At 41.6% G+C, this 27281-nt stretch overlaps 3 protein-coding genes across 4 annotated transcripts in view; 2 read left to right on the top strand and 1 right to left on the bottom strand.

Moving 5' to 3' along the window:
- LOC108937581 (MAGUK p55 subfamily member 7-like) overlaps positions 1-1552 on the bottom strand; it is a 51329-nt gene extending 49777 nt beyond the window's left edge. Inside the window, exon 1 of the mRNA XM_018757597.2 lies at positions 1516-1552. Coding sequence (XP_018613113.2) covers positions 1516-1552 — 37 coding nt within the window. The remainder of the gene's footprint in view (positions 1-1515) is intronic.
- Positions 1553-5190: 3638 nt separating this feature from the next.
- Positions 5191-19027, top strand: LOC108937609 (WW domain-containing adapter protein with coiled-coil-like). 2 transcript variants are annotated; one of them, XM_018757628.2, is made up of 13 exons: positions 5191-5418; positions 5584-5617; positions 6533-6722; positions 8934-9019; positions 11650-11765; positions 11854-11984; positions 12265-12516; positions 14496-14618; positions 15981-16129; positions 16237-16349; positions 16655-16850; positions 17001-17128; positions 17820-19027. In XM_018757628.2, the coding sequence occupies exons 1-13, from the start codon at positions 5378-5380 to the stop codon at positions 17887-17889; spliced, it is 1629 nt and encodes a 542-aa protein (XP_018613144.2). In that variant the 5' UTR covers positions 5191-5377; the 3' UTR covers positions 17890-19027. The 2 variants fall into 2 exon arrangements, with proteins under 2 accessions (XP_018613144.2, XP_018613145.2); XM_018757629.2 differs by lacking the exon at positions 14496-14618.
- A 1783-nt stretch (positions 19028-20810) lies between these two features.
- On the top strand, positions 20811-25740 carry LOC108937612 (BMP and activin membrane-bound inhibitor homolog). The gene is made up of 3 exons (XM_018757631.2): positions 20811-21278; positions 22230-22490; positions 24745-25740. The coding sequence occupies exons 1-3, from the start codon at positions 21200-21202 to the stop codon at positions 25155-25157; spliced, it is 753 nt and encodes a 250-aa protein (XP_018613147.2). The 5' UTR covers positions 20811-21199; the 3' UTR covers positions 25158-25740.
- Positions 25741-27281: the final 1541 nt, after the last annotated feature.

Raw genomic sequence — 27281 nt, 5'->3', positions numbered from 1 at the left:
AACCATATTATGAAGTGAATTTGTTACATGCCAGATTTTACAGTCTGAGGTTGTTTTACTATAGATATTGTCAATGCAATATTAAAAGCACAACCTGCATTAGAAAATACAAAAATATGTAGTCTAGCATGAAAATTATTTTATTCCGTAATAAGAACATTTCATTTGTTTTTTTTTTTTTTCTAACTATAGGTATTGTGTTTGGCAATTGTTCATAAATTGTTATTTTCAGATTAAGTACTAATAACCAGAGTCACAGGGTAAATATTAGTCATCTAAATTATTACATTTACTTTTATTCATTTAAATTTAGGCGGTGCAGGAGTTAGAGATGCTGTCAAGTACTCAAAGGATCTGGATTCAAATCCCACCTCTGTCTGTAGTACCCTCGAGGAAGGTATTTACCCTGAATTAGTACAGTAAAAAGTACCCTGCTGTATAGACGTCCTTATCAGTACACACAAGTGCATGAGTTTATAATCCATTCTGTTATGTTTCCTTCAGTTGAGCAATGTAACTAACGTAAGATGATTTTTCTGTAGACAGAATGCTGAGAAACTGTTTCAAGCAGGTTTGACTATCTTAATGTTCTGTTATCACGCTATCCATGCAACACTATATCTAGGCTACAGCTAATACAAATTGCTGCTGCCAGATCTGTCACAAGAAATATGAAGTATGACCATATAACACCAGTTCTTAAAATTGCTGTATAGGCTTCCGGTTAAATGTAGATTATGAAATCTTACTCATGACATTTAAGGTAGTAAATGGCACTGCTCCAGTTTACCTCGATAAGACTGTTGACATTTATGTTCCAAAACGTTGTCTTTGTTCATCAGATGTGGGTTACCTTAAAGTACCTGTGCGTAATGAGGTTTCCGTAGAAGGCGATGCTTTTAGCTATAGAGAGCCAAAACTTTGGAATAGTCTGCCAGATGTTGTCTGGAACACCCCATCTGTCTCAGCCTTTAAATCCAGGCTTAAGACTCATCTGTTCGCTTTGGCATATGCATCATAACCATCCATCATGTCAGTTCCTGTTTGCTGTAACTCTGTGTGTTGTCTTTGAATGTAAAACAGTAATTAGTCTTTTCTTTTTTCTGAGCATTGTTTCCCCTCCGAAAAGGCCTGAGGAGACCAGCCAGTTTGGAGGGGTGAGCAGCCCCTAGAATTTGGACCCCAAGAGGTTTATTTTTCTTCCTTGCCTTTTGCCTGGGAGTTTTTTGTTTTCTTTTCCTACTTGGCCAGTTGGCTTACTTTATTGTTTTAATTCCTAATTTAATAATTTAATGTACAGCTAATCTTGTGCTTTGTTTCATTGTGTGAGAAGAGCACTCTATAAAAATAAATTTAATTGAATGCTGTCCAAAATCAGGGGAGGCATGGTGGTGCAGCAGATAGCACTTGGTGCCTCACAGCTTGTGGGCTGTGGGTTTGAATTCATGCAGCTGTCAGGCCTCTTGAGGTCAGCAGCCTCCAGGGCAGCGCTCTAGAGAAAATCACAGTATTTACCTGTATCACCTCCATGCCTGGAGGATAAGGCTGGCATGATTCCTATCTTCAGAGTATCACACGGGATTGCGGGCAGGGCAATTCTGTTCAGCTCGAGTCAGTATGCCTTCCCTCCAACAGCAGTTCCACCTTGAAGGAACGAGAGCAGAATTGAGCTGCCCTTGTGTCAAAACATCACACACGGGACACGTGTGGGACCAACACAAAACGCTGGTGTGAGGGTTTTCCGGACAGAAAAAGCAGAGATCAAACTGTAAGGAAATAACAAAAATAACATTAAAATTACACAAAAATAACAACTGTTTGCCTGAACACAGCACTGGCCTCTGACAGCAAAACACAGGAAAGAAAAGATGAAATCACATGTCAGGAAGGTCTAGAAATAACACCGTTCTGCCATATGAAAGAGAGTAGAGCTCTCATGAATGTGGAGAAACTCCACAAAAATAATAAAAATAGAATGGTGGAACTGCAGACGAAAAAAACAGTTTAGCTGAAATGGATAAGGTTGAAGAATATCCTTATCCGGAAGCCTGAATGTGAATGTCACCCCCAAGTCTGTATGTGACCTTTGACCTCTGAAGTTTCCATACAGCAGTGCTCTTTTAGTGCGGCTGGGCAGGGGCTGCACCCGAGCAACTCCCCTTTACCCCGGCCCCGCCAACAGTTTGACCGAACTACCCCCAGCGGACTCCCTGGACAGGTACAATGAGCCACTTCCTGGGATGCTACCCCCACCTAGTGGACACCTGAGGTAAACTTAAACAGATAGGAGGCCAGGTCAGTATCCATCTGTCAGGATCCCTAAAGCCCCTGCAGCATGGCTCAAGCGTCCACCTCAAACGTCATGAATGAAGTCAGTTTTTTGTTTTATTTTCACAAATCATTGGACAGAGTCAGGGAGCAATACAGTAATAATAACATCTCAGAGACTGAAGAAATCTAACAGAGCAGAGGTGGCTGAGCTCACTGTCAGCATCGCACAATGTGTGTATTTTTATTTTCAAACAGGTTTGATTCATGTATTTGTGACTTTGTGTGCATTTTTGCATTTTAATCCAAAATTATGAATAGATGCAACCAGAAAATACAGCGGTGTCTCGGTTCACAATAGGAAATTGTGAGCTGAGGGGCCCGGAGTGAATCCTGCCTCCTGCCCTATCCTTCTGGGATAGAGTCTGGACCACTGTGGCCCTACACTGGGCTGCTGGTTATTGCTAATGCAGGTTGACAAGAGGAGAAGATTCAAAGAAACTAACTTTCTGAGCTCAAGCTCCTTGCTGAGAAATTCAGCTCAAGGGGAAATAACCAGAGTTTATTCAATTGAATCTGCAGCAGCTGAAATGGGACACATGAGACGAGTCCCAATTTTAGGGAAGAGTCCGACCATGACTGTGGCCTCGTCTCTCTGCTGATGGAGACACATCGATTAGCGTGATGACATCCGTCTGGTCTGAGCCGGTACAGCGGGTACTGTGAACTGCCCAAATTGGGTCTGAGACGGAATACAGATTAATGCATTGCCTGTTTGCGCCTCTCTGGTTTAACATCCTCTCTGAACTGGGACAGAGGAGCGCCTGGGGTCGGGAGGAGGAGGGGATGATCATCCAGTGCCGCTCCAGTGCCACTGCCCTGTTTCAGCAGCATATTTACTCACATATACAGCCGGATGACTGTTTGACTGCTTATTTTATTATTTCATTGATCCTTTTTAAGCAACTTATATGTGAAATTATTATTATTATTATTATTATCATCATCATCTTGTTGTTGTTTTTTATCTGAAACATTTTTAGCAATTTAAATTATTTAAAGGTCTTTAAAATGTCTCACCTGACACACCATTTTCCAAAATAATATAAAAGCTTAATGGTCATTTGGCCACATAAAGTGCAAAGGCTCGCTGACACCTCTGTGCCAAAGTACTTTTCATATCCAAAGTTATGGGAAAAAAAGTCCTCAGATGCTTGTGTATATACAGGACCATAGTGGCATTCAACTTTTGTCAGCATTTGTGTAAACAATATATACTGTATGTTGAGGTAGTTGTAAATACATCAGGCTGCGTCCCTTCGAAGACACACTGCTATCACACATTATTCATATGAGGCATCTGCTGCATGAAGACACATAAAATATGGAAACAATCACACAGCCATTTACCCAGCAAACAATATAACCAGATTAAAGCAGGTGCTGGTATTTTAATTAAGATCACTGACTACAAAAATGAAAAAAACACAAATCAGAAATGTACTGTTCATATATACATAGACCATAAACAACTCTTTGCAATTCAGTCTTCAAAATAATCCTGCATAAGAAAGCCCAACAAACAAAAATCACATAATATAATGCATATTCTGACTGAATGTAATTTGGACAACGATTTTAGTTGTTACCCGCCATCCAACCAAAAGTAAGTTTGCTGACAAATTAGTATTTCATCTTCAGATGGAATAAAGTAACTTACCTCATGTGATACCTGCTTCTCTTAATTCTTTTATGGTTTTCTGATGCTGGTCACAGGCTCTAGCTCAGATAAATCTGTTGCCTTTCCCAAATCCTCTCTCTCTCTCTCTCTCTCTCTCTCTGTGTGTGTGTGTGTGTGTGTGTGTGTGAGAGAGAGAGAGCAGCATGCTGGATTTATGTCACCAGAGTGATCCTGTTGAACTGAAAATCCACCCTTCCCAGCTCTATAATAAAACAGTTTACCTGGAAATATTATCATGTTATCATTATTATTATTATTAGCATTATTATTAGCATTATTATTATACTACATAGTAAGCCTTGATAAAAATCTATTTCCACATTTAACATAACATATTTATTTATTTCATTGTCTACCCTCAGATGGGGCTTTTTCATATTGATCTGTCTGCAAGTTTCCACCCTGTCAGTGACTGTTTTTCACCAGCGGGTCAGGGTGCAATGTTCGCAAGTGTCCACTAGATGTCAATATTGTCACACGCGAAATGAAAAGAGCAACGGCTACGGAGGAGCGCGGGGCGGCAAAGAAGATCAGGTGTTTCAAGGTACAGCGGCTGTGAAAATGGTAAGAGCCTTTTGTGACATAGGAATACATAACTTCGGATGAATGTGCACTTCACTTTTATAGAAGGGAAAAGATGCATATTTTAACGTTCTGATTTTATCTCCTGTATGTCGTTTTGTGCCAAAACAAAAACGCAATTTTCATAATGTTTTCCCGGGATGTAACATAAAATGCTTACTAGTTGAATTGCGTATAATCATACTAGCCGGGTGTCAAGAGATCTTCAACGAAAAGCACCAATTTTACGAACTTTTCAATTTAAATCGTTTCAACTTGTACACATTCCTATACAGGAATGCTAACGACAAGCACGGAATGCAATTATTAAGACAGACGAGGCATTTTGTGAGTTTACTAATAATGACCGGGCCCGGTTTAGTACCATTCAGACACACTGACACAACTTTCATCTCTCAGAACTTGTTCTGTAGCAAGCCACGCCCTATTATGACATCATTATCCAATCCCTCTTCTGAATGGTCACTGTCAGTGTCCGAGACGTGACTGTGGTCGTGACAGAGCGTGTGGGTGGAGCTAGTGCGTCGCGCCATGCGTCGGGACGCCCGACATTGATTGCGTCATGTCGGGCGTCCCGACGCACGTCGCCTTTGCGCAGGCGTAGGCGGGGCTGTAGTTTCAGTATGTGCGAGTGCGAGGGGGCTGAGGGCGCTTTTCCGACCAGCGAAGTGAGCTCGAGTCGCTGGGAGACAAAAAAGCAGCAAGAAAGCGAAACAGGCCGCAACAGGACGAAAGAACAAGCTAGCCACCTTTCACCTCCACTCCACACACACTAACAGGGCATTGATGGTAATGCATGCGAGGAAACCGCCGAGACTCAGTGATGGGTAAAGAGCTTCGCGTCTTTCGCTCCTTATGAATCCGCCATTTTTGTCGAAACCAAAATAAGTGGAAACTTGGCGGAGGAAGCTGCTTTAAAAAAGCGCCTCCGAACACCGACGTTGCGCCCTTTTCTCTTTCTTTGACTCGCTTTTTGCTTTTGGGTTTTACAGGTGTACCGAGCGCAGGGACCCGCAGCCCTACCAGGTGGGTGTAAAGGAATTGAGTCCGGAAAGTGGCAGATGAACACGGCGTAGACATGTCACTGAGACCGCAGGCTTCGCCAGGGCGTGTAGGCCTCAGTGCGGGAGAGCACGGCCAGAAGAGTTCCTTTCCATGTCATTAATCACATTTTCAGTCTTTAACTGTATCATAATGTGACATTGCCGTTTTCATATTGTCTTTAGCAATTTTGGGCGTCGAATTTCGGTCTCATGTGATTTGTTGTGGTATTTTCGTACGTCCTAGGCCTGTGAGGGAAACTAGCTCATGGTCACGGTAGCCTGACAGCGTTTTAAATTACTTTAGAATGCTTTGTAACTGCTTACCTAATACAGCAAGTCGGTTGACATTTCCCAAACTAACATAAAACAGTTAAATTTCGCTATTGTCAGGTTTGCATTTTCTCTGACAACTGTAGTACTACTACTTATTAATTAAAAGAATCATGGGTAAAGGGCTACAGGTACGACAATCTCAGGGCAATAATATATGTTGATTTATTGTAATGTTTTCTACACATAATATACTCTGTACTAGTTGAGTATGTATAGATACTGCGCAGTGTCACTTGAGACATTATTTACATTTACTTACACAACTGAAGCTGTGAGGTTTGCACACTGAGTCTTATGGTTTTCCCATTTCTCAGAGTAATTTTTAAAGTATTTGTTTTTTTGTATGTACAGTTAAAGGTAAGTACCTCAAGGGCAGAAGAGCAGAGTAGTTTATTGAAGGAGATCATTTCATTACAAGTTGACACCTCTGGCCTTGTTGCCACCTGCTGGCCCCATTTTTTTTATCTGCATTTCTGATGAGTATTTTCTCATTTAGTCATAGTTACTGAATTATGGTGTCTTAATGTTGTTGTACGTGAGGTGTTATGGTGTCCTTGTGTTGCAGAGCCTTAAGTACCCGTCAAAGAGTCACCCCAGCAGTGATCGTCATGAGAAGACACGAGAGGCCTCGGACACCACCCCACCCTGCAAAGTGCTTCGGCGGTCTGACAGTCCAGACGGCAAGCACAATGTTGGTACAGGGCACAGCAGGGCCAAACCAGTCCAGGCGCACCGGCTCAGAGAGAGGGACGGAGGTGAGACAGGAATAGACGCTGCGGGACTATGAACAATTTTGTTCTCACCGGAAATTTATCGCTAACCTGTCCATTTTAAAAGCACTGAGTACCTTCACGAGAGTGCAGCATTCACTTAGGTAATTTCCAGTAGTTGCATCTTGTTCTGGTTAGACTGCCAAATTATCCAACATTGAAACGATATCCACTCTGCAGGAGAAACATAAATAGTGGGATTTTGCTGGGCTTCTAAATGGCTATGATTTAAACATTTACATTTGGTTTGATGGTTACTTTTATCTAAAGTAGTATACAACTCAGAATAAATAAGTTTTTCAAATAAAGACAGATCTTTAGACACAGAATTATTAAAGCACCACTTCTTTGTCTAATACCACCATGTTGCTGGTTCACTTCACTCAAGTAGCTGCCTATAGAAATAACATTGAGATAGCAAATACTTAATCATAGCAGATGCTGTTGAACTCATTTATGTAGCTATCAGGAGACAAATGGGTGTGAAAGATGGGTTTCAGACCCTTCTTGAATGCTGGGAGTGTTTCAGCTGTTCTGAGTGAGTTGGTTCACCTACATCCTCAGACTTTTGAATTTGGTGCCTTTCGAGTGAGACAAAAGAGCCAGTCAGAGGTGGAACACTTCTCACAAGGGTGTAGGGATTGAAACAAGTCCGAAGGCCCTCATTAGTAATCTTTAGTCCCTTTTAATACAGGATAGTAACTTGAGTAAAACATTGTTTATAACTTATGAAGCTGATATAGAATAGTGTATTGTTATATTAAGAAAGCATTTGGAAGATTATTTTCAGAATGTTGTTGTACAGTATTGAACTGGTTTCTCTGCTGTCAGTCTGATCATGGATATTATGAGACTAATGTACAATTTTGAAGACAGCATTCGCAGCTTGCAGGTTTCTTGGGTTTAATAGCTAGTAAAGGAATCTTGGTATTGTCTACAAATCTGTAGATCTTTTTAAGACAGAGTACAAGAAGTTAAGGTCTGTATCTATACAGGTGACCAATAACGGTTTATTTGGTACCTTGTTTTCGCCTTTCTTAATCTCCATAACGCTGAAGGAACTGGCTGTGTTGTTCTTGAATTAAATATGAACAATAGCCTGTCTGTTCAAATCGAACTGCCAGCCTAGTTCCTGTCATCCTGAGCAGAGAACAGCCAGAAAACAGCTTTACTCAAAGAAATTTAAATGGGATATATAGTGTCTAATTTCTCTAAACATTCATGAATAGCTCTCCTGCTTTAGTTTTTTCCTCTCAACAATCGTTGTTTTGAACCAAAAAATTCTTGTATTGCCCATTAAAGTAGTTGTACGCAAGTTCTGAAGTCAGTGGAATAGGTAAGGTAGCACTCCTTGTCATTTCATTTGCAAATATAATTTAATGGAGAACTGATTTTATTTTAGATATCTCAGACCTCGTGTAGCTAATTTAGGCATTGCTTTTAGGAATTTAGATCATCACCTTAAAAGCAGAAAGATCCCTTATTTTAATTCCACCTCCCTCTGTAAGACTGATCAGGATACCTGTCCTGAGTTGATGCAGGAATCTGTCTGTATAAAACAAATAATTGGGTAATATTTAATTAACCAAAGTTCTGAGTTTTTCTGCTAAATTAATGTTAATTATAATTTGAATAAACATTTAAATATAATCAAACTTAGATGGGTCAGATTGCATGTGCTTTATTGGCAGAGCAAACCATGTATGGCAGTTTTAAGGAATGTTTTAGAATTGTTCAAATTTGCTATTAAAGCAAATTAGTTCTTTTGGAGTATGTTTAGCCAATCATTAAACTTAGTTAAAAAAAAAAAAAAAAAAAGCTTAAAAATGAGGGAAAGCAAGGTCTGCAGTGTGTTTTATTATTGTTTTACAAGTAGTTATTCTTTCAGCGTAGATGAGCTGTTGAAACGAATTCTCATGGCCCTACCTTTGGTGTTGCCAGAGTTACGAGGCCCCAGTGGCGAGAGGCTGCATTTACCTCCATCTGTCTAGGGACTTGGTTTGCTAATTGCTCCCTTTTCATCAGTATGGTGCTAAAATGCGATTTAATTTCTGCAGTTCTTTGTAAATTTCAACGTTGAAGGCATTATCAGTGAATGGGTCATACAAGCCATTATTTGTGGACTTCATTTTTTTTTGGTGATCTAAAGTCTGAAGATAGATGGAGATCCTTATATTTCTGTTCCTTCTCTTTTAGGGACCAGTTATTCTCCACAAGAAAATTCACACAATCACAGCACTCTTCACAGTGCAAATTCTAATCCAGGCAAAACCTCAGAGACTGTAAGTATCCCTTCTAAACAGCCTGATCCTGACATAGTACTGTCTTTCACTCAAATTGAGAGTAAATGGAAAAGTGTGGAGTGTGCCCCCTCCCTGACTCCTGGGACGTTTGTTCTTTTTCTGCATCAGGGTGTGCAGTGCACTCTTTGGATCTCCCTGTTTGAATGGTTAAGATGGCATCTCTTGCCTGTTGCAATCAGGGCTTAGCCCAGACTCCAAAAACAAGTGTGACCTTACTCCTGCAGCCTTCATAGCACTGGAGATGTGTCCTTGCCTCTTGTGAATGGTGGTTGAGGGGAGATTGCACCTGTTTGACTAACACTAAGGTGTTCTTGCTGTTAAGACTATCTCCAAGAGGGTGGGGGGGTTCATTGCCTTGCCGATGTGGTTGTATTTTTGGCAATCACCAGTTCTGCGGTAATGTTGGGGATTCTGGATTTTTTGAGGTCTTCAGTCATTTGTTTCTCAAGTGCATGAAGACAGCATATAGTTGTATTTTGAAATTGTTTATCAGAAACCTAATTACCGAGTGGTAGCTGTGTACATTTGAATCCATTTCATAAGTGCTTTGGTTTGAGTCTTCAGATTAAATTCTCTAAAAGCAAATGAACAAAAATAATTGCTTGAATGTTTGAAAATGAAAAAAAACTGGCCATTTTTGAAAATTATTTTCTGGCCATTCAGATTCAGGGTATTATAGTATGTGTTAGGATTTAAAGTCTCTTTTAATTAGAAGAGTTTGTAGCCATTAACTGAATAGTAATGGATATGTGTATTTTAAATTAGTGACCCCAACGCCTATTTCCTCAATATAGCAAAGTTTAAGTCCACTTTTATTGCTGATATTGATAGTAAACTTTAACAGCACTCTCACCCAAGATTTACTTATGCGTCTAGTTCTCGGTACCATTTTCAGCCAAGTATGTCTCATTGAATACATGACTACTTTCTGGTATCGTCCTCTTTTTCAGTTGGCTGCTTTTGTAGCGTAAACATTTGACATAAGTTTTTGTGTGTCAGCAGTTGATCATTTTATAGTGAAGCGATTTCTCTGACAAGTGTTTTGCTGTCATTGAGCAGAAAGTTGATTCCCCCCCCCCCCACCTTGGAAGGTTTTCTTTCAGCTTCTAACCTTTGAATTGCATGCCTTCACTCTGCTACATGTGAACCTGCTTTGCTCCTTTGCCCCTACATGAAAGCAAACTCTTTGCCCTCACTTCTTTCCTCATTCAACACAACCATAATTTTCTGACCTATTCAGTTATAAAGTGATAATAAGGTGAAGGTTTTTTTGTCTGCCATTGTAATTGGATTAATTACAGAATCAACTGGACTTGGACTTGCATCCAGAAACAGCCCAGGCACTGTGAAGCACACTACTGTGTGCCGTGCCTGTTATCTCATCTCCCAGTTCTTTCTACTGAGTGAACAGAGAAGTCTTGCCCCTCTGTGACGTGTACCTTGTTTCTGGGTGCCAGCTTTCAAGTGAAACCGCAGCAATATTTTTTCTAGGTGTCTACCAGTATTGCTCCCTGTTAAATTATTATTTATTAAACTGATCAGAATTAGAGTTGTTAGTTTTCTTGAAGTTTTCCCAGCAGCAAAAGTGTTAGGCAGGTATAGTAAACCTCTGAAAGCACTTGGGGAGTTTTTGTCTTAATGAGGCATTTTTCTTCAGGCAGATTCAGATTTGAGACATGCTTCAAAGTTGCTAGCTGCTGTTGTAGCTTTTTGCCATATTCAGTTAATCTCACCATTTATATATCTACAATATCGTAGCTGTTCTGCCGGTGTCATATATTCTCGCTCGTAGCCTGACACATGCCTTTTCTTTAAGCAGATTGGAAAGAGTGTTACTGACAGTTCATGTAGACTAAGATGTTGATTTTGCTGGTAAACCTCAGATTCTTTGGTGTGAATTTGTACTGTTGCTGTAGGTGACTATTTGCATTGTTTCTGTGGTGAGGGCAATGGTCAGAAATATCACCCAGCTCTAAATAGCAAATGTAGGATGGACAAGACCATCTGATAAGTACTCTTAACCATAGATGAATAATACTCTATTGTTTTTTCCCCTGATGCTTTTGACTTACAGTGATTGTCACAAATAGTTAAAGCTTCCTGCGGAGCTAGATTCAGCTTAGAATGCATAGGGTCCACATCATAGAATAAGGATTATGATACCGTTTCCTCCCGTGCTATGGAGATTTATAAAATCTAAGTAAATTTATAACAGCAGCTTCTTGATTTGTTGTTGAATTACAAGGTTGTAATTTATTCTTGAATTATAAGGTTGTACCTGGTTCATTTTCCAATTTGGTGGCATTTGTATTTTTCCACTGGACCTTCACAATGTGGCTGAATACACATTTTTTAAAGTAGTAGATTAGTTTACAGTAATAGTTTTAAAAAAAAGAAATTGTTTGGCTGTCTCGAGGCAAACAGTTGTAAATGCTTCCCTTTTTCTGTATTCCATAGAAGACACTTGATGCAGATGGATGCATAAATCCGCCATGTTGGTTTGGTGGAGTCTTGCAGGATCTTGCATCATGTTTGAAACCTCCTTAAATCTGAGTTCTTTTATTATTTTAAATAATGTATAACTGGTATTTTGTATCTCTGCCCTTCAGTCCTATGATCCAGCAGATGATTGGTCTGAACACATCAGCTCTTCTGGGAAAAAGTACTACTACAACTGCAGGACTGAGGTTTCCCAGTGGGAAAAGCCCAAAGAGTGGCTGGAAAGGTGTCTTATATTTAATTACCTTTCTGTGGAGTCATACAAGGGGGGCCTCGTGATTCTGTTTTCGTTTACTTATTTGTTTTCGTCACAGAGAGCAGCGGCAAAGAGAAGCTACCAAGCCCGCTGTGGTCAACAGCTTCCCTAAGGACCGCGATTACAGACGGGAAGCGCTGCAAGCCACGGCTGTGGCAGCCAGCAGTGGTAGTGGCTTCAGCACAACCAGTAAGTTTGGCTCCGCATGTTAGAGTGGTTGACTTCCAACATACGGTGTTGGTAATCTAAATCACAGCTACCAATGAAGTTTTGCTGGAGAAGGTGTGTAAATAATACACGTGCTGCCAAGTGCACTCTTGAAGTGATGCAGGAGGAGAGATTTTGTAGTATCACATTCCTGAAACTCTAGCTTCACTTCCTGTTTAAGGTATGGTGTGGAATTTGCTAGGGAGAATGCAGTCATACACCTTTGGATTGGAACTTTGCTTTACCTTTGTCCTGTCCACAGAGTGTGCGCCATTGGACAAATCAACATCTCATTCCTGCACATCCCAGTCGACGTCCTCAGTGTCAGGCGTGTGCCTGACCCCCGCAAGCACGGCAACAGCAACCACAGCGGTACCAGTCTCCCCAGTTCCACAGTCACCAGCACCCCCGCCCATACTGCAGGATCCAGGGCTTCTTCGTCAGCTACTGCCTGCCCTGCAGGCTACACTGCAGCTCAACAATGCCAGTGTGGATGTGGCCAAGATCAATGAAGGTGAGACTACCCTTCATACCATGCTTGAAGTAGTAGCATGGGTGGGCCAGTAGTTGGAGGTGAAAAAGAACAGGGAGCTCGGGGGGATTGGGGAGTGGGATCCATTCATGGTGCTGCACTCACAACTTATCTGTTCACTGGAATCTGTGGAGATGCTGAATTGAATGGTCTGAGTTTGTCTTGAATAGGTTGTGTTGGCTAACTTATCTGGAAGTTAGATGGGCTTCAGCTGCACTTAAAAATTGTCATTAGTTTGTTTAATCAAACGCTTACAAATAGAAGAACTGAACAGTAGCCACACAATGGGAAATTATATTCCCCCCCCCCCCCCACACTTGATCTTAGAATCAGCTTTATTTTTGACTTTTTGACTTTTGAATTGATTTTTTTTTTCATGTTTTTGGCTGAAGCCAAGGAAAAAAAAAACATTGTATGGTCTGTGCATAGCACCCTTCAGGGTATACTATGCAGCTCTACCCTGCCCAAACCTTGGCTCCATTCTGTCCACACCTTGACCCTGCCCACCATGTACCTAGCTCCCCCTCCAGCTGAGCGCTGCTTACATCTGTCTGCCTTCTCTATTTCCTGCATGTCATTCCTCACTGTGTATGCATGTGTGTGGGTTATTGTGAGTCCTATGTTTTTAGGAGCCTGAAGCAATTCTTACTACTATTTGGTTTGGTGGCATGTGAATATTTGTAGTAATGATTGTGATCCCCAATACAGATTGAGCAAGGATTGAGCTTATTTCACTGTGCAGGTTCTGCACTATCCATCGTGCTATCATGTCCATCCCTTTCATTTCAAGGTTAAATTGAATTAGTTTTTGTAAGTTTTGTTAATATATATTTATGAAACAGATGTGTGATAGTGCTATTTAAAACAAGAGTGGCAGGGACAGAGTGGCAGAGAATGGAACATTCTAAAGGTAGGAGCAGTAAATGGTAAGCTCTTGAAGTCTGACTTTAATTTTACTTGGAGTAAATCCAGGGGTCTGTGAAATTATTGTGTAGTATTACCCATTTATACACATGGGCAATTTTTTCCATAGCATTTTAAGGTACATTGATCAAGGGGACAATGAGTAAGTCCAGAGCAGTCTGCGGAAGCCTGGAAGATTTACATTTGTTTTGTCCTCAAGACTGAAGTATATCAGATCAAAAGCTTGGAATGCCTAAGTCGTGTTTTAGATGCTCAAATCAATTGCATTCTCATGTTTGTGGTATTGAGATGTCGCTTATTGATGTAAAGAAAGTGTTTATCATAACTTGATGTGCATGACTTCAGGCTATTCTTTATCTACTTATATATGCAGTCGGAGCACAGTATGATGAACGTCAAATTCACAAAACTTTGCTTTGAAATAAATCATGGTCCAGTTTGTTTCTGCACTGTTGGATGTAGTTAGCAGTTTGGGTTTTTATTGGTCATCTGTTTGTTGGTTGTCTTCAAATTTCCCATCTTAAATATTGTTGAAATATTTGTGTAGATAATGTGTGCACCTGTCTACCTGGATCAGTGCCTTTTTTCCCCCTGCCTCCTCCTGCTTGCCCTCAAAACGAGTAGAGTTGTGGTTCAGTCCTGTTTGCACTTACAGGTTTCATGGTCTCTAAAAGTGGCTCGTGGGTTAGGTTCCCAGCCGGACATTCAGTTGGTCTGTAATTCCAGCGGTGACTAGGTGACTATGCTTGGACTGTTTGTGTGTGTGTGTTTGTAGCAGATATGCATGACTTTCTGCTCACCTTTCAACAAACTCACTTGAATGCACTCAGATCGGAACACTGTGACCCCAAACGGTCTCTAGTTCTGCTTCGGTTCTGAGAGCAACAGCTGGCTGCACAGTGTGTACTCCAGTATGTGTAAACCTCCATGTTGAACCAGAGCTGCTTGGACCTGTGAAGAGCAGCCTTTCTTACGTTTGTATGTGTCTCTCTCCCTCCCTCTCTGTCTTTCTGTATTTGTTCCCTGTTTCCTTTTAGTTCTCACAGCCGCTGTCACGCAAGCTTCATTGCAGTCTATGCTTCATAAGATTCTCACGGCAGGACCGTCTGCTTTCAACATCACTACTTTGCTTTCCCAAGCTGCGCAGCTGTCCACTCAAGGTATGACAGCAGTCAAGGTCATACACGTTTCAGGTATTTGGTCAGTGTTTTGTGGTCAACTCCTCGGAAGATTCTGTTATTCGTAGCTGTTTTGACTTTAGATTCAAGCTTGTTTTTTTTGAAATGTGAAACATTTCACATTAACAAAAGTATCACATTTTATGATTTTGAGTAATATACTTACAAAAACATAAGCTAAAGAGAACTTAAGTCTTCATTGTAAAATAAATAGGGTGTTTTAGTTAATTATGTATGGACTTGCTCAACGTGATTTATTTGAATTTGTAATGTAACTATTGGGTTTACACACTGAGACACTTTATGCCAGTAAATTGCACCAAAACAGTAGGAATGTGGGACTGCCTAAATTCAATTCACTTCCAGTGTTCAAACCTTGTCTGGTTTTCTTAAGTATTGGTTATTGTAACAGATTTTGTTACCATGGAGACCAAAGCGGTGGTAAACAAAGCTGAAAGTGGCAAGAAGCTTGCGCATGAATCAGTCAAGTGCGATTGAATTGGTGTTTGCCGCATTTTTCAATAAGCAGTTGTACTTCAGATTTAATGAAAGTAATCTGTAGGTAGTATTATTACTATAGTCGCCCTTTTTTTCCTGAAGCAAACTCCACATGAATCGAGTCATCTATGTAACACTTAGACACGGTCTATAAAAGTTTGTGCCCTTGGAGCTGTGAACACAACAGGTTGTCAACAGATGGCCAGTCCCAATTGTGCTTGTAAGTTGAGGAGTTGGTGTATTGTCTTAAATTGTATATTAAAATGCAAAGTTGTAGTAAAGGGTCCAGGTACCATCACATTTTGGAAGACTTCAGTCACACACCTCTAGCTTTTGAGAGCAGCTTAATTTGTCTGTTGTAAAACTTCAGTCGTGACTTTTGTTACTTTCAATGTTTAACAAATATAATTGTCAAATAAGTTCTGATCACGTTCCTGTTTCTGTGTTGTCATTTTGTTTTGAAAATAAGTACGAGTTAGTTGCTTCTATTAGAAAACTTTTGAGTCTGTCAGTGCATGACTTGAGGTGTACTCATGCTAAACTATTTGGCTCCTGCTAGTAATGCTGAGTTTAAAACTGCAGTGATATGCAGCTGGAGTTCATTAAAATCTGAGTTAACTTAATAGTCCGGTTATTGCTAACGTTTTATTTGCAATCTGCAAATTAACAACTGTGTTCATCTTGATCTGTGAAGGAAGCATGGGAGCTTCTCTAAGTGTCCTGCATTTGTTTTATTAGTATTGTTAGTCTTTGAGTTTAACTGCTGACGGTAAAATGTGAACTTTCCATTTGCATTTGTTTTAATTTACACTTTTACCACATACTTAACCCAACCTGATTAAACAGCCCAGCAGTCCAACCAGTCCCCGATGTCCTTAACATCAGATGCCTCGTCACCGAGATCATATGTCTCTCCAAGGATCAGCACGCCACAGACCAACACTGTGCCGATCAAGCCTCTTGTCAACACACCTCCTGTCTCGTCGCAGCCGAAGGTGAGCCCACACCAAGACATGCTCTGTCTTTCATCAGGATTTTCCACACGCTCTTGTGGTGTAGACATGCAGTACAGCAATTATGGTTTGTCTTTGTCTCTGTCCAGGTCAGCACACCGGTGGTGAAACCAGGACCAGTACCCCAGCCTGTACCACAGCAGCCAGCCCCAGTCGACAGGCAGCTTGAGCGGGAGTCTCCACATAGCCTCCAGAGGCAGAGGTATCCCATATTGTAAAAGTGCTTGATGTTTCTCCCAGATATGATATGCAAGGGAATAAAAGAAAGAATGACTTTGTACAGCTTCTTACAGCTGAAGGGGAAAACATGACCTTTTAGTGGAAAAGTAAACTTGCTCATTTTATCGGTCTCACACAGTCTATTAGTGCTTCCCACCTAGCTGCAGTTTCTATCTGAGGGCTCCTGTGGCATATAGCATACCTTTTGAAACATGTCATGCTTCCCTACTAGAACTTTATATATGTAATTTATGATGGTTTAGGACCGATTTTCTTTGTTTTCTGCAGCAGTCAGAGGAGTCCGTCCCCAGGTCCAAATCACGTCCCCAGCAGCAGCAACAGCGCAGCTCCCAGCACAGCAGCATTACCAAGCGCAGCACTTGTGAGGCCCCCATGCACCTTCACATCTACGTTGGCATCTCACTTCAATGAGAATCTAATCAAGCATGTGCAGGGCTGGCCAGCCGACCATGCTGAGAAGCAGGTATTCACACCTTCAGTGAAGCTCCCTCTGCGCAAATAAGGTCCTGGTTTTTCACTGAAAGTGGGAAGTTTTGATCATGCGGCAGTTGCTCTTTTCTCAGAAACTAACATTGGGTTGATATCGTAATGCATACCATGTCTGCCATTTCAGGCATCACGGTTACGAGAAGAAGCCTTCAATATGGGAAGCATCTATATGTCAGAAATTTGCACAGAACTGAAAAACTTGCGATCCTTAGTGCGGGTGTGTGAGATCCAGGCCACGCTGCGTGAGCAGAGGTAATAAATCCTTGTGCCATTTGTTGTGTAAGCCAAGCATACAATCTTCTGCTTGAATATAATTCTTTTTGATAAAGGTTTGTCTTTGGGTGCAGAACTTACATAGTTTTAAAGGTGTTTATAAGTAAAACCTGTCTGTAATGTAGTAAATAAATTCTTGGCCTTTAAAAAGAGGCTTTAGCACATGGGGTTTCCAGTCATTTTTGATAGAAAGCTGCTGAACTGGAGCTCCATTCTTCCTTTGCTACATTAGTGTGTTCCACCAGTGAAGAGGCTCTGCATTCCACCTCATTAAGAGGTTTTCTTGGGTTGAGGTTTTGACTCTATGTGCCACTGTTGTTCTTTATAACTCATATGGTTTGTATTTTGTAGTCTGTCTTCCTATAATCAATGGTGTGCCTGACTACCAGGGCCATTTCTAAATTCCCTGAGCCTTTTAGCAGTGTGAATAGGTGGTTGTTTTAGACCTCTGGTTTTCAGGGGGTAACTGACTGTTCTTGTGGTGTGTAGTTGGAGCTGTTGGACTACTGTCTAAATGGCAATGGGTATGCAGTCTTTTGGGCTGTATTTGTCCTATTTGCTTGAATAGAAAATTGTGGTTTTGCTTGTTGAGGAACAAGACCATTGTGTGATGGGATTGACTTTCCTTGAGTGTGTAAACTTTTTTTTTTTATGCTCTTCATTCAAACAGGATACTGTTTTTGCGACAACAGATTAAGGAGCTTGAGAAGCTGAAGAATCAAAACTCCTTCATGGTGTGAAAAACAGGTGGAGTCATCTGACAGACTTCGGGAACTGTCTGTGCCCAGTCTTAATACTTGTGAGCTGCAGTTTGATGGGCCTCAGACCCTGGGCAGTGGAGGGGATGGGTGGGGAAGCTGCCAGGTCATGCCAGGTGTGCTTTGTGAAAGGCCTTGGACATGTAGATTTCCTGTAGATGTGTCCATGCTGTAAATATGTTTTCTAGAGTGAGGCCTCAAAGCCATGCTGACCAGGGCTTTGACTTCCAGACTGACCAATGCCAAGGCGGTCAACTTGTTTAAGGCACTCCGCATGTTAACCTGCCTGTAAACTTGTCTGTCAGCAGACGATTGAACCATTGCTGGGGGTATGAGAAAACCAAGAGAGGCTGGAAAGCCAGAGTCCAGTGACTGGGCTGCTGTATTGATCTGCTTTTATCCAACCTCCAACTTGAAATTTTTTTTTTTTCCTTTTTTTTTTTTTTTTTTTTTTTAAATAAACCTTTCTGTGACTAACAAATAAATCCTGGAAGGGGAAGAGCAGAAATGGCTGCAACAGAAGACCCTCCCCGACTACTGCCTTGTTCCACATGTCGGGACTGTCACTGTGCATCCATAGTGGTTCACAGATGGGACCCTACCAGCCAGGAGTCAGAGGGTCGCCCAGTGGCCCATGTTGACGAGTGTCATCCAAACAAGTTAGATGAGAACAGCATCCCCATCCACCCGTGTGTAACGCCATACTTTTCCAGGGCCTAAGGAGGGCAGGGTCCACCTACTGTGTTTAACCCCTCTTTTATTTCCCATCTCCCGGTTTGTTTTTCACTGTACTTTCAAAGTAACCAAGCAAGCAAATTTTAGGTTCTCAAGGCACCTTGGGTTAAACCAAGATTTCATTCCTATGTACAGTTGCTCAAGTGGTAAGAGGTAAGTTTTATGAATAGTTGCAGTGATTACTAGTATATCTGATATGTTGTATTCATAAATTATTGCTACACATTTTCCTTTGCACCCTGAAACGATGGAATAAGTGTGCTGCTGGGTACACCCCCGAGAAGGCAACTCTGTCACAGAACCTCACATGGCAGGGACTGGGCAGTGAGGTCACAAGGTCAAATGTGAAATGTATGTAATGTAATAAACATGCTAAACAAGCTAATACTCTGGTTATTTTGGTTGTTTAGAGGTGCATTCTAACTCCCACAGGGGGCACAAGTTTATAGTGTTAAACTGCAGGAGTATGAAGGAAGCAGTTAGTGGACCCAAGTTGTAATTAAAATCTTTGTGTCTTGGTGAAATTTAGTGTACAAACCTAAGCTATTTACCCATTTGTACAGCAGGGAAACTTTTCTGTCAAGTCAGAGTAAGGACCTTGAACACGGTTATGACAGTAGGAGGGGGGTTCAAATCCAGGTCCTTTTGTTGCTAAGCCATGGCTGTCATTGCTATACCCTCTGCTACCCTAAACATTCAGTGGGATGAAGAGTTTTTTTCTAAATGGGAGAATATGAATTACTGTGAATTCAAAAATCTGACACAAGCAACACAGACTAAAATATGGCTTTTCTTGTACATGTGAACACTTTTTTTTTCTCTCTCCATTTTAGCCCTGCAGGTTTGATCCATGTGTTTTCCCCCAGGTAGCTGGGGGTCAGGCAGAGCCAGTGCCCTGCTGCAAAGCCTGCATTTGGACTAATTTAGTAGCTCAGATGTTTTAAAAGAGCAAAATTTTAAGTGTAAGATTTACAGCCACATTGTATGTTTGATTCCCGTAGATAATGCTGAAAGTTTGACATTTAAAATAAATTTCTGAGCAACCTAGTTTTAAATAACTGGGAACCTACTGTACCGGCCAGTAGAGGGCAGTATGCAGTCTAGTTACACATCTCTATATGTACATTTATATCAATTCAGTTCAAACATCGTACAGAGGCTGCTCCTCACTGCACTTTTCAGAAGTCCGGATGATATATGCTTTCAAAGCTTAATTTAATAGTTAAGTGGAAAATATTAAACCTTGTGCAAGGCAGAAAAAAAGCGGGAATATGAACATTGTCTATTTAATTCACTATGTTAACCGAAAATTAGGAAACAATGTTAGGATTTAACGTAGTTACAATGGGCTGGGATAAACCTCAGAGACACACCTTCCGGAAACTATTTATATTTTAGACATAACCTAGATGCATTCTGTAAAAAGTGCTTTTGTTAGTTTGTTACTGTATGTGTTGCTGCTATCGATCAGGCCATTATCATTTTGTTCGTTGGATGAAAGGCGCTATATCATATATCGCACCGAGAGCCGCTCTATGGGGCCACCGCCTTCGCTCTTGATATCGATCAGACACGTGCTTTACACGGAATTGTTTTTGTCTGTGTAATAAAGGGCTGCGAGGCGCTATCTGTGCGTGTGCGTGTACGCGCCTCCTTGGCGCCACAAGCTTCATCGCCGCCCGTTTACACAACAGGAGACGGATGATAAACTGGAGATGAGCTCTGTAGAAGATGTCCGCCCGAGAGCAGGTGAGGAATGGCCCTTAACCAGAACAACCCGGACATTCAGCAGAAGATAGTAATAATAATGTGAAATCAAACAAGCGCGCTGCAGCATTATGAACCAAAAACCATGATATTAGGATAAATTTAATATACGAAATTTTGTTTGAAGTCTATAAATTAACACACTCAGGCTACTTTACAGGGTAAGGTTTAAGATATAACACCTTCCCAACCTCATTGAAACACACTACATCGGTCGTGTCATTTTCCACATCAGATGTTTTCGGATATCGCTACTCGGCACCATGCGCATGCCTCTGGAGATGTCATTCTTTCCGCGACTGATAGGAACCGCAATGCGAACCAATCAGCGTCTCGATGCTCATGAATATTAAATTAAGGGGCGGGGTTCTGATTGTCATGTAGGAGGAGCAGAGGCGACGCTGAAACTCTCAAATCTTCGAACCCTGGACTGCGGGAGGGGAAGGACGCGTTGTGTGCGAAGTTTTTAAATGTGGGGTTCGTAGATGGAGAATGTATTGAGACTCCCCTGGGCTGTTTTTGAACATCATCATCACGGAGGCTTCACGGAATCATTAAATGTTACTTAATTATAGGTGTCCTCTATTTACGAACATCGTCCTTACTCGAATTCCGAACAAAAATGCAGCCTAACGCAGAGCTGTAAAAGTCGGGCGAAGTTGCCTGGTTTCGTCCGGAGACGCGCTGGGGAGTCCACAGCCTCTGTGAAGCCCAATGCATCTCGAAGGAAACCTTCCTTAAGGACGAAGGCAAAACAAAAGTGGATTTTTGGTCCTTCTCTCCTTTCTAAATGGGTCGTCATTCTTCTAGTTTAATGTCCATTTGGATTCAGCTGGAACTTTGCGCTATGGCTGTTCTTCTCACAAAAGGTAACTTTATTATTACTTATTATTATGTCACGTAGCTGTCTCCATATTGCTTCCTGGATTCTTTCTTTTAAGAAAAAGTAAAGTGTAAAATAGTTGGGTTATTGTAGTAGACCTAATTTAATTGGTCTTTGCACACTGGGATGCTCCTGTGTGACCCACTCACTCACTGTCCAAAGAGTCCTTGATTACAAATAAGCAGCTTAGCTCTTTGTTGAAATCAAGCATTTACCAGGTCATTGCCAGGGTAATTATAAATGACCATTGAATCTGACCCCTGTGAATTTACAGTAAAGTGAGGTATGTATGGGCCACAGTTTGTCACTCTGTCCAGTACTGATCAGAGCTGGGGGGGGGGGGATAGATGGTCTAGGGTTAGTTGGTCCCAGCTTGCAATCGAAGGCTGTGGTGCCCTTCCTCAGGCACTTACCCTGAACTGATAAAGTAAAACATACTCATCTGAGTAAACTGGGCAAATCAGCGTAAGCAGATTAACACAATAAATCACAGAGGGGGAAAGTAGATATACGTATAAATGTAAATCATGGGTGTTGGACGAGCCGACCTGAGGATGGAATGTGAAACCGGACTGCTGCTCCCTTTATGAACAAACTAGTCACTCTGCGTTTTATTACTTTCCATAACAACTGCCTATCTTTGAAGCCTTGGATTCCTCTAAATACTGTGTTTCTATGGAAAGGCCAAAGGCACCTTCTCTTCTCAAAGCTTTCGACTGCTCTGTGTTTGTGTATTACAAAGAGGCCTGGTGAAACTGTCTGAATCAATAACATAAATAGCTGAATTATATTGTGAGTAATAACCTGGACCTTGATAATCAAGGGATATCTTTAACCTGCTGCCCCGGTGACTGTTAATAATGCTGTATGAAAGAGTAATGTGTATTTTATAATTGTGCCCTGTTTTTTGTCTGTAATTGGTGTTTTTCTTTGGCAGGAGAAATAAGGTGCTACTGCGACGCTCCCCACTGCGTGGCCACTGGTTACATGTGCAAGTCGGCACTCGGTGCGTGTTTCACCAGGGTGCTGGACCCTCACAGCGTGAACTCCCCTCTCATCCACGGGTGTGTGGACCCCGTGGACCCCTCAGCCAGCATGTGCACCTCCCCAGGCCCTTCCGTGCTCCGGTGTTGTCATGAAGACATGTGTAACTATCGGGGCCTTCATGACTTGGCGCATCCCAGGGGCGAACATTCAGGTAAGAGCACTGTCATATTTACATGCTTCTTCTCTAAGGGACCGGAGAAAATAGAGAATTAAATTGATTTATTCAAACTGCTTATCTTTCTTTCATAATGACAACATTTCCATTTATTTAGAAGACATTTTCTCCAAAGCAACTTCCAGGATGACTTGCACTGCTAGTAGATACACTACTTACACTGTGTCACTCATCCATACATCAGTAGAACACACTCTCTCTGTCACTCACACACTATGGTGGAACCTGAACAGCATGTCTTTAGACTGTGGGAGGAAACCAGAGCATCCAGAGGAAACCCACACAGACACGGGGAGAACATGCAAACTCCACACAGATTGAGCAGGGATCGAACCCACGTTCTTTCACCACCCAGGTGCTGTAAGACAGCAGCACTATTCGCTGTGCCACCATGCCCCCAGCTGACCTGATTATTCATTTGTAATTTTTATTTTGACACCTTTATCCAAGGTAATTTTCAGTGTTGGATACACTAGTAAACTTTACAGTCATATATATGCGCACATTTCTGTATCGGAGCAGTATAACACACACATTGAGCAGCTGAAACCAGTCTTTGGACTGTGGGAGGAAGTCAGAGCACCTGAGGGAAATAATGATGTAATTAGTATATCCATGCATGGCCATACCTCAGGTGACCAGATACTGTAATGAGTGGACAGTATGGTCCATCACAATATTATTTTTCAGAATTTACAAAAAATAGGAAAAAGTGATAACAGGAAATAAAAAAAAAAAAAAACAAAAAATTGTGCTTTTTATAACAATCACTTATTGATATTTACACATACAACTGTCTGTACAGGTATCTCTTGATTTACAAAAATTAATATCTTGCTGTAAATGGTGCCAATATAAATTTTGATATTAAAAGCCTAATTTAAATGGCAGGATGTGTACCCAGGCCATCCCAAATTCACCAAACAAATTTTTTTAGAAATATCGCTAAACCCCTGTAAAACACCTATAAAACTACCAGCCCATGATAGCACAATATAAAACACATTGGCATTTGCATCTATTCATTTAGCAGATGTTTTTCTCCAAAGTGACATGCAACCCTGAAAACAATACAAAATGCGTTACACCTCTTGCGTTTGCTTTCCGGCTTCCAGACCATTCACAGGAAAAATCCGGGGCAGTTTTGTCTCTCTTGAAAAGTCCAGGTCAGAGTTACTGCTCCGGGGTAATTCCCGCTTCTTGTTAATTGATCAGTTCTCCACAGGATGAGAAATAAACCGAGCAGAGATCCCCTGAGCATGTCACATTTGTGAACAACCTCCTAAAAGTGCACACTGTTGCTGAAATGTGCGTACATGCCCCAAAGAACCATCCTGCTAATTTGTTGTGTCTGCAATCATTTGATTAAATAACACATCCAATATGACTGACACTCCATGTGCGTGAATTATGATTATGGGAAGTGCATGAAATTCCAGTTCCGTGGAATTCCGTGCACATCCTATAATGCAATACTGACACATTCCTGCAGCAAATGGAGATATGCCTACAATATATTACAGCACTTCTGCTTCACCTGTTTGATGCATGAATTTAATTTTCTTCTATAAATGTTATGACAATCATTTTTATAAGTCAGCTACGTAACACATTGTAACATCCCAGTCAGACATCAAGACAGCCCCCTTCCATATTAGTCTAATCTTGGGGGGGGGGGTTGAACTGTAGTTCCAAAAAGATGTTTCACTTTGAACAAAGTTCTTCTGAGAAGCACCCAGCTGTATAAATATGTGAAGAGAGAAGCTGAAAGCCACAGCCTCTCCCTGTTTTTTTTTTTTTTTTTGGAAACAGTAAGTGGTCTGTGTCCATTAGATAAAACTGCAGCGGTGTCCTGTGTAAATATGTCCTTTCCTTAGTTGTCTTTTGAAAGCTGGGACTGAATATTCCTTCAGGTACAGGGAGAAGGAATCTACCATTGTACTGTTGAGTACGAGGCGGAGGTCAGTGGATAAAGTTTGACTTATGGAGATTATATGCGAAGTAGCATGTTAATTCACTTGCATTTATTCATTTAGCTGCTGCTTTTCCACGAAGTGACTTGCAGTGATTTATTCTTCTATACAACTGGGTCAGTTTGGCGTAAGTACCTTCACCAGGAGGTGCAATTGGAGCCTGCAGCCTTAGAGTCCAAAGGCAGCAGCCGTAATCACTACGCCACCACTCTTGACACGTCATTGCCCTCAACGCCTCGTCTGTTTCTCCTCCCTAGATGTCGGGAGCCGGCACCAGTCGGACAGCAGCCACAACCTCGTGACCAAGGTGCAGGAGCTGGCGTCGGCCAAAGAGGTGTGGTTCCGCGCCGCCGTGATCGCTGTGCCTGTTGCAGGGGGCCTCATCCTGGCACTGCTGGTGATGCTGGCCCTGCGCATGCTGCGCAGTGAGAACCGCCGCCTGCGCGTCCATCGGCAGCACGCAGTGGCCCACCTCCACCACAGCTTCCACAGCACCAGGAAGGGGGCCCCTCTGACCAAGCTGAAGCCCATTGGGACCCCTGTGGGGACTCAAGATAGCGTGTGTCTGGCCTGCGATGGCACACGGCCGCCAGACCTCAGCAGGGACGGGATCCTCTCATTAGTGCAATGGGGTGTGTACAACCACCAGGGCAAGGTGGAGCTGGTCTGATCTACCTTCTGGACTAAACCGGAGCTCCTGTCTGATCGCCTACTTTGTCGTCCTTCCTGGTTAATTCTTTATTCTGAGGAGCCTTTTCCTTGAAATAAGAGCTGATCCCACAAGGAGCTATAAGTGAGCTTGAGCATGCTCGAGAAGATCTGTGATCCAGCCAGGTCCTGGAGTTCTGCTGATCACTGAAGGATTCAGATGTTTGTTTTATTTGCACATTAATATGAAATAACCTGCTTGTGCAGAAAACGGGACATTTAAGCTGAGCAGGGTGTCGAACTCAAGGATCTGAAGGTGTATAAATCAGTGTTAGTTTGTACACAGTTGTCACTGGTTGGATTCTGTTTGTAAATATTTTGAAAATATATTGTTTTCATAAATAACCTCAGTTTGCTTTATTTCTTTAGCGAACATCAGAACATAAACTGGCTTCTTAAAAACCCATCTGCCATCAGAATGGACATAAGTCAACAAAAGGTTTATAACAAAACAATTGGTCATCTGGTTTTGTAAAAATCTCAAATACAGCTATGACAAATTTTCTAAACCTTTTCAACTTGAAGATGCACTGAAACTAATTTAAAATGGCTGAAAATAAAAATACTTTCTCCTTTCAATACCAGTTGTTGGTTGTTTTGCCCTATGAACATGCGATATTCTTCATTATGTTGTTGATTACAGGCACTCAGGAACACCAGGTATCAGCCATAAACACGTTGGAATGGAGTCCACACCTCTACTGTATTTGGGTGCTCTTTATTGCCATGTGTTGGGGAGGTGAAAATAGTTTGCCCCACAGCAAACTATAATGAAAATAAGTGGGGGGGTGCAATTAAAATTTATAACTTGCGAGCAACACAGGGATCCAGCATGCATAACTTTAGATTACCAAACTCAAGCAACTCTTATGATACTTTTCAGAGGATGAAGCTGGAAATTAGATATAAGCTCCGGTGTTGCTTATTTGGCTTGGAACGTGTGTGTGTGTGTGTGTGTGTGTGTGTGTGTGTTGCAGGTGACTTGCATCTTCAGTGGAACAGCAGGCTTCAATTTCTAACAGCAGAATTCAGTTTTTAAGGGTTGGAAGTGATAGACTAATCATGTATTTGGGTATATGATTAGTGTACTTTACACATGGTCTTTGCTGGGGGTCTCACCTACTGCCAAGCAAGGCTGTTGAGCTTCTCGATTGGGACAGCTTTGGACGAAACAGGGGGAGATGGGGTGGTGGGTCTGCAGGAACATTGAAGGTTAGAGGGTGTTCATATATTGTGTGATTGATGGGGGATGTGTTCTAATTTCACTGCTTTTTGTGCCTTATCCCCCCTTCAATCATATTTACATTTATTATATGTAATATATTTAGTTGACACTTTCCTATAAAGCAGCTTATAATGTTAAGAGACTTATGACTATTTATTCTTTTATAGAGTTGGGTTTTTTGGTAATTGTAACAATTTAAAGTATCTTGCTCAAGAAGAGTAGCAGTGGGATTCAAACCTGCAACCTTTGGGTCCAAACACAACTGCTCTGACAACAACTCTACCAGCTGCTTCTACTTTGTAGTAGTGTGTTTATTCACTTATTTATTCCTCCTTTGCTTCATTCATTCATTAATACTTTGCTCTGGACATATTTGTTAATGCAAAACTAATTCATATGCTGCTGATGAGCCCCTTTTATGTGTAACGAGTTTCTGTCGTCACACTTTTGCAGTGACATATTTCAGTGAGGTTTCTTTTTTTTTTAAAAAAAAAAAAAAAACAATTCAAGATGTCACATTCATTTTCCATTATTGCAAATGTAGCTCCAACCCCCTGGGGGAGCGGCCTGACTATAACCCTGCTACCGCTGTGTATGTGTGTGTCTGTCATGGTTTGGAGAGGAAAGAAAGCTGAAATCACAGCTGGGCTTTTAAATGCCTGGGTATGTGGTCACATCAGGAGACGCACGGACCCCCCCACCACCACCACCCGTCATCCTACAGCCTTTATTAGTCCCTCAGTCAATGCAGCTCATCTCCGTCAGGACTGTTATCCCGCTAGTAATAACACACCAAAGAGGTTAAACAATCCATGAGCTCCGTGTTGCGTTAACCTAGGGATCTCAGCTGGAGAGTGTGTA

The sequence above is a fragment of the Scleropages formosus genome, chromosome 7 (genome assembly GCF_900964775.1).
Source record: "Scleropages formosus chromosome 7, fSclFor1.1, whole genome shotgun sequence".
Classification (NCBI taxonomy): domain Eukaryota; kingdom Metazoa; phylum Chordata; class Actinopteri; order Osteoglossiformes; family Osteoglossidae; genus Scleropages; species Scleropages formosus.
Note: the sequence above shows the minus strand (reverse complement) of the source record. Positions and strands in the feature narration are given on the sequence as shown.

Excerpts from the sequence above, each read along its gene's own strand:
- LOC108937612 (XM_018757631.2), top strand. The coding sequence starts at position 21,200 with ATGGGTCGTCATTCTTCTAGTTTAATGTCCATTTGGATTCAGCTGGAA. Across the intron at positions 21,279-22,229 it reads GGCTGTTCTTCTCACAAAAG|GAGAAATAAGGTGCTACTGC; the intron begins GTAACTTTATTA and ends TTTCTTTGGCAG. Across the intron at positions 22,491-24,744 it reads TCCCAGGGGCGAACATTCAG|ATGTCGGGAGCCGGCACCAG; the intron begins GTAAGAGCACTG and ends TCTCCTCCCTAG.
- LOC108937609 (XM_018757628.2), top strand. The coding sequence starts at position 5,378 with ATGGTAATGCATGCGAGGAAACCGCCGAGACTCAGTGATGG. Across the intron at positions 6,723-8,933 it reads GCTCAGAGAGAGGGACGGAG|GGACCAGTTATTCTCCACAA; the intron begins GTGAGACAGGAA and ends CTTCTCTTTTAG. Across the intron at positions 14,619-15,980 it reads TGCGCAGCTGTCCACTCAAG|CCCAGCAGTCCAACCAGTCC; the intron begins GTATGACAGCAG and ends CTGATTAAACAG.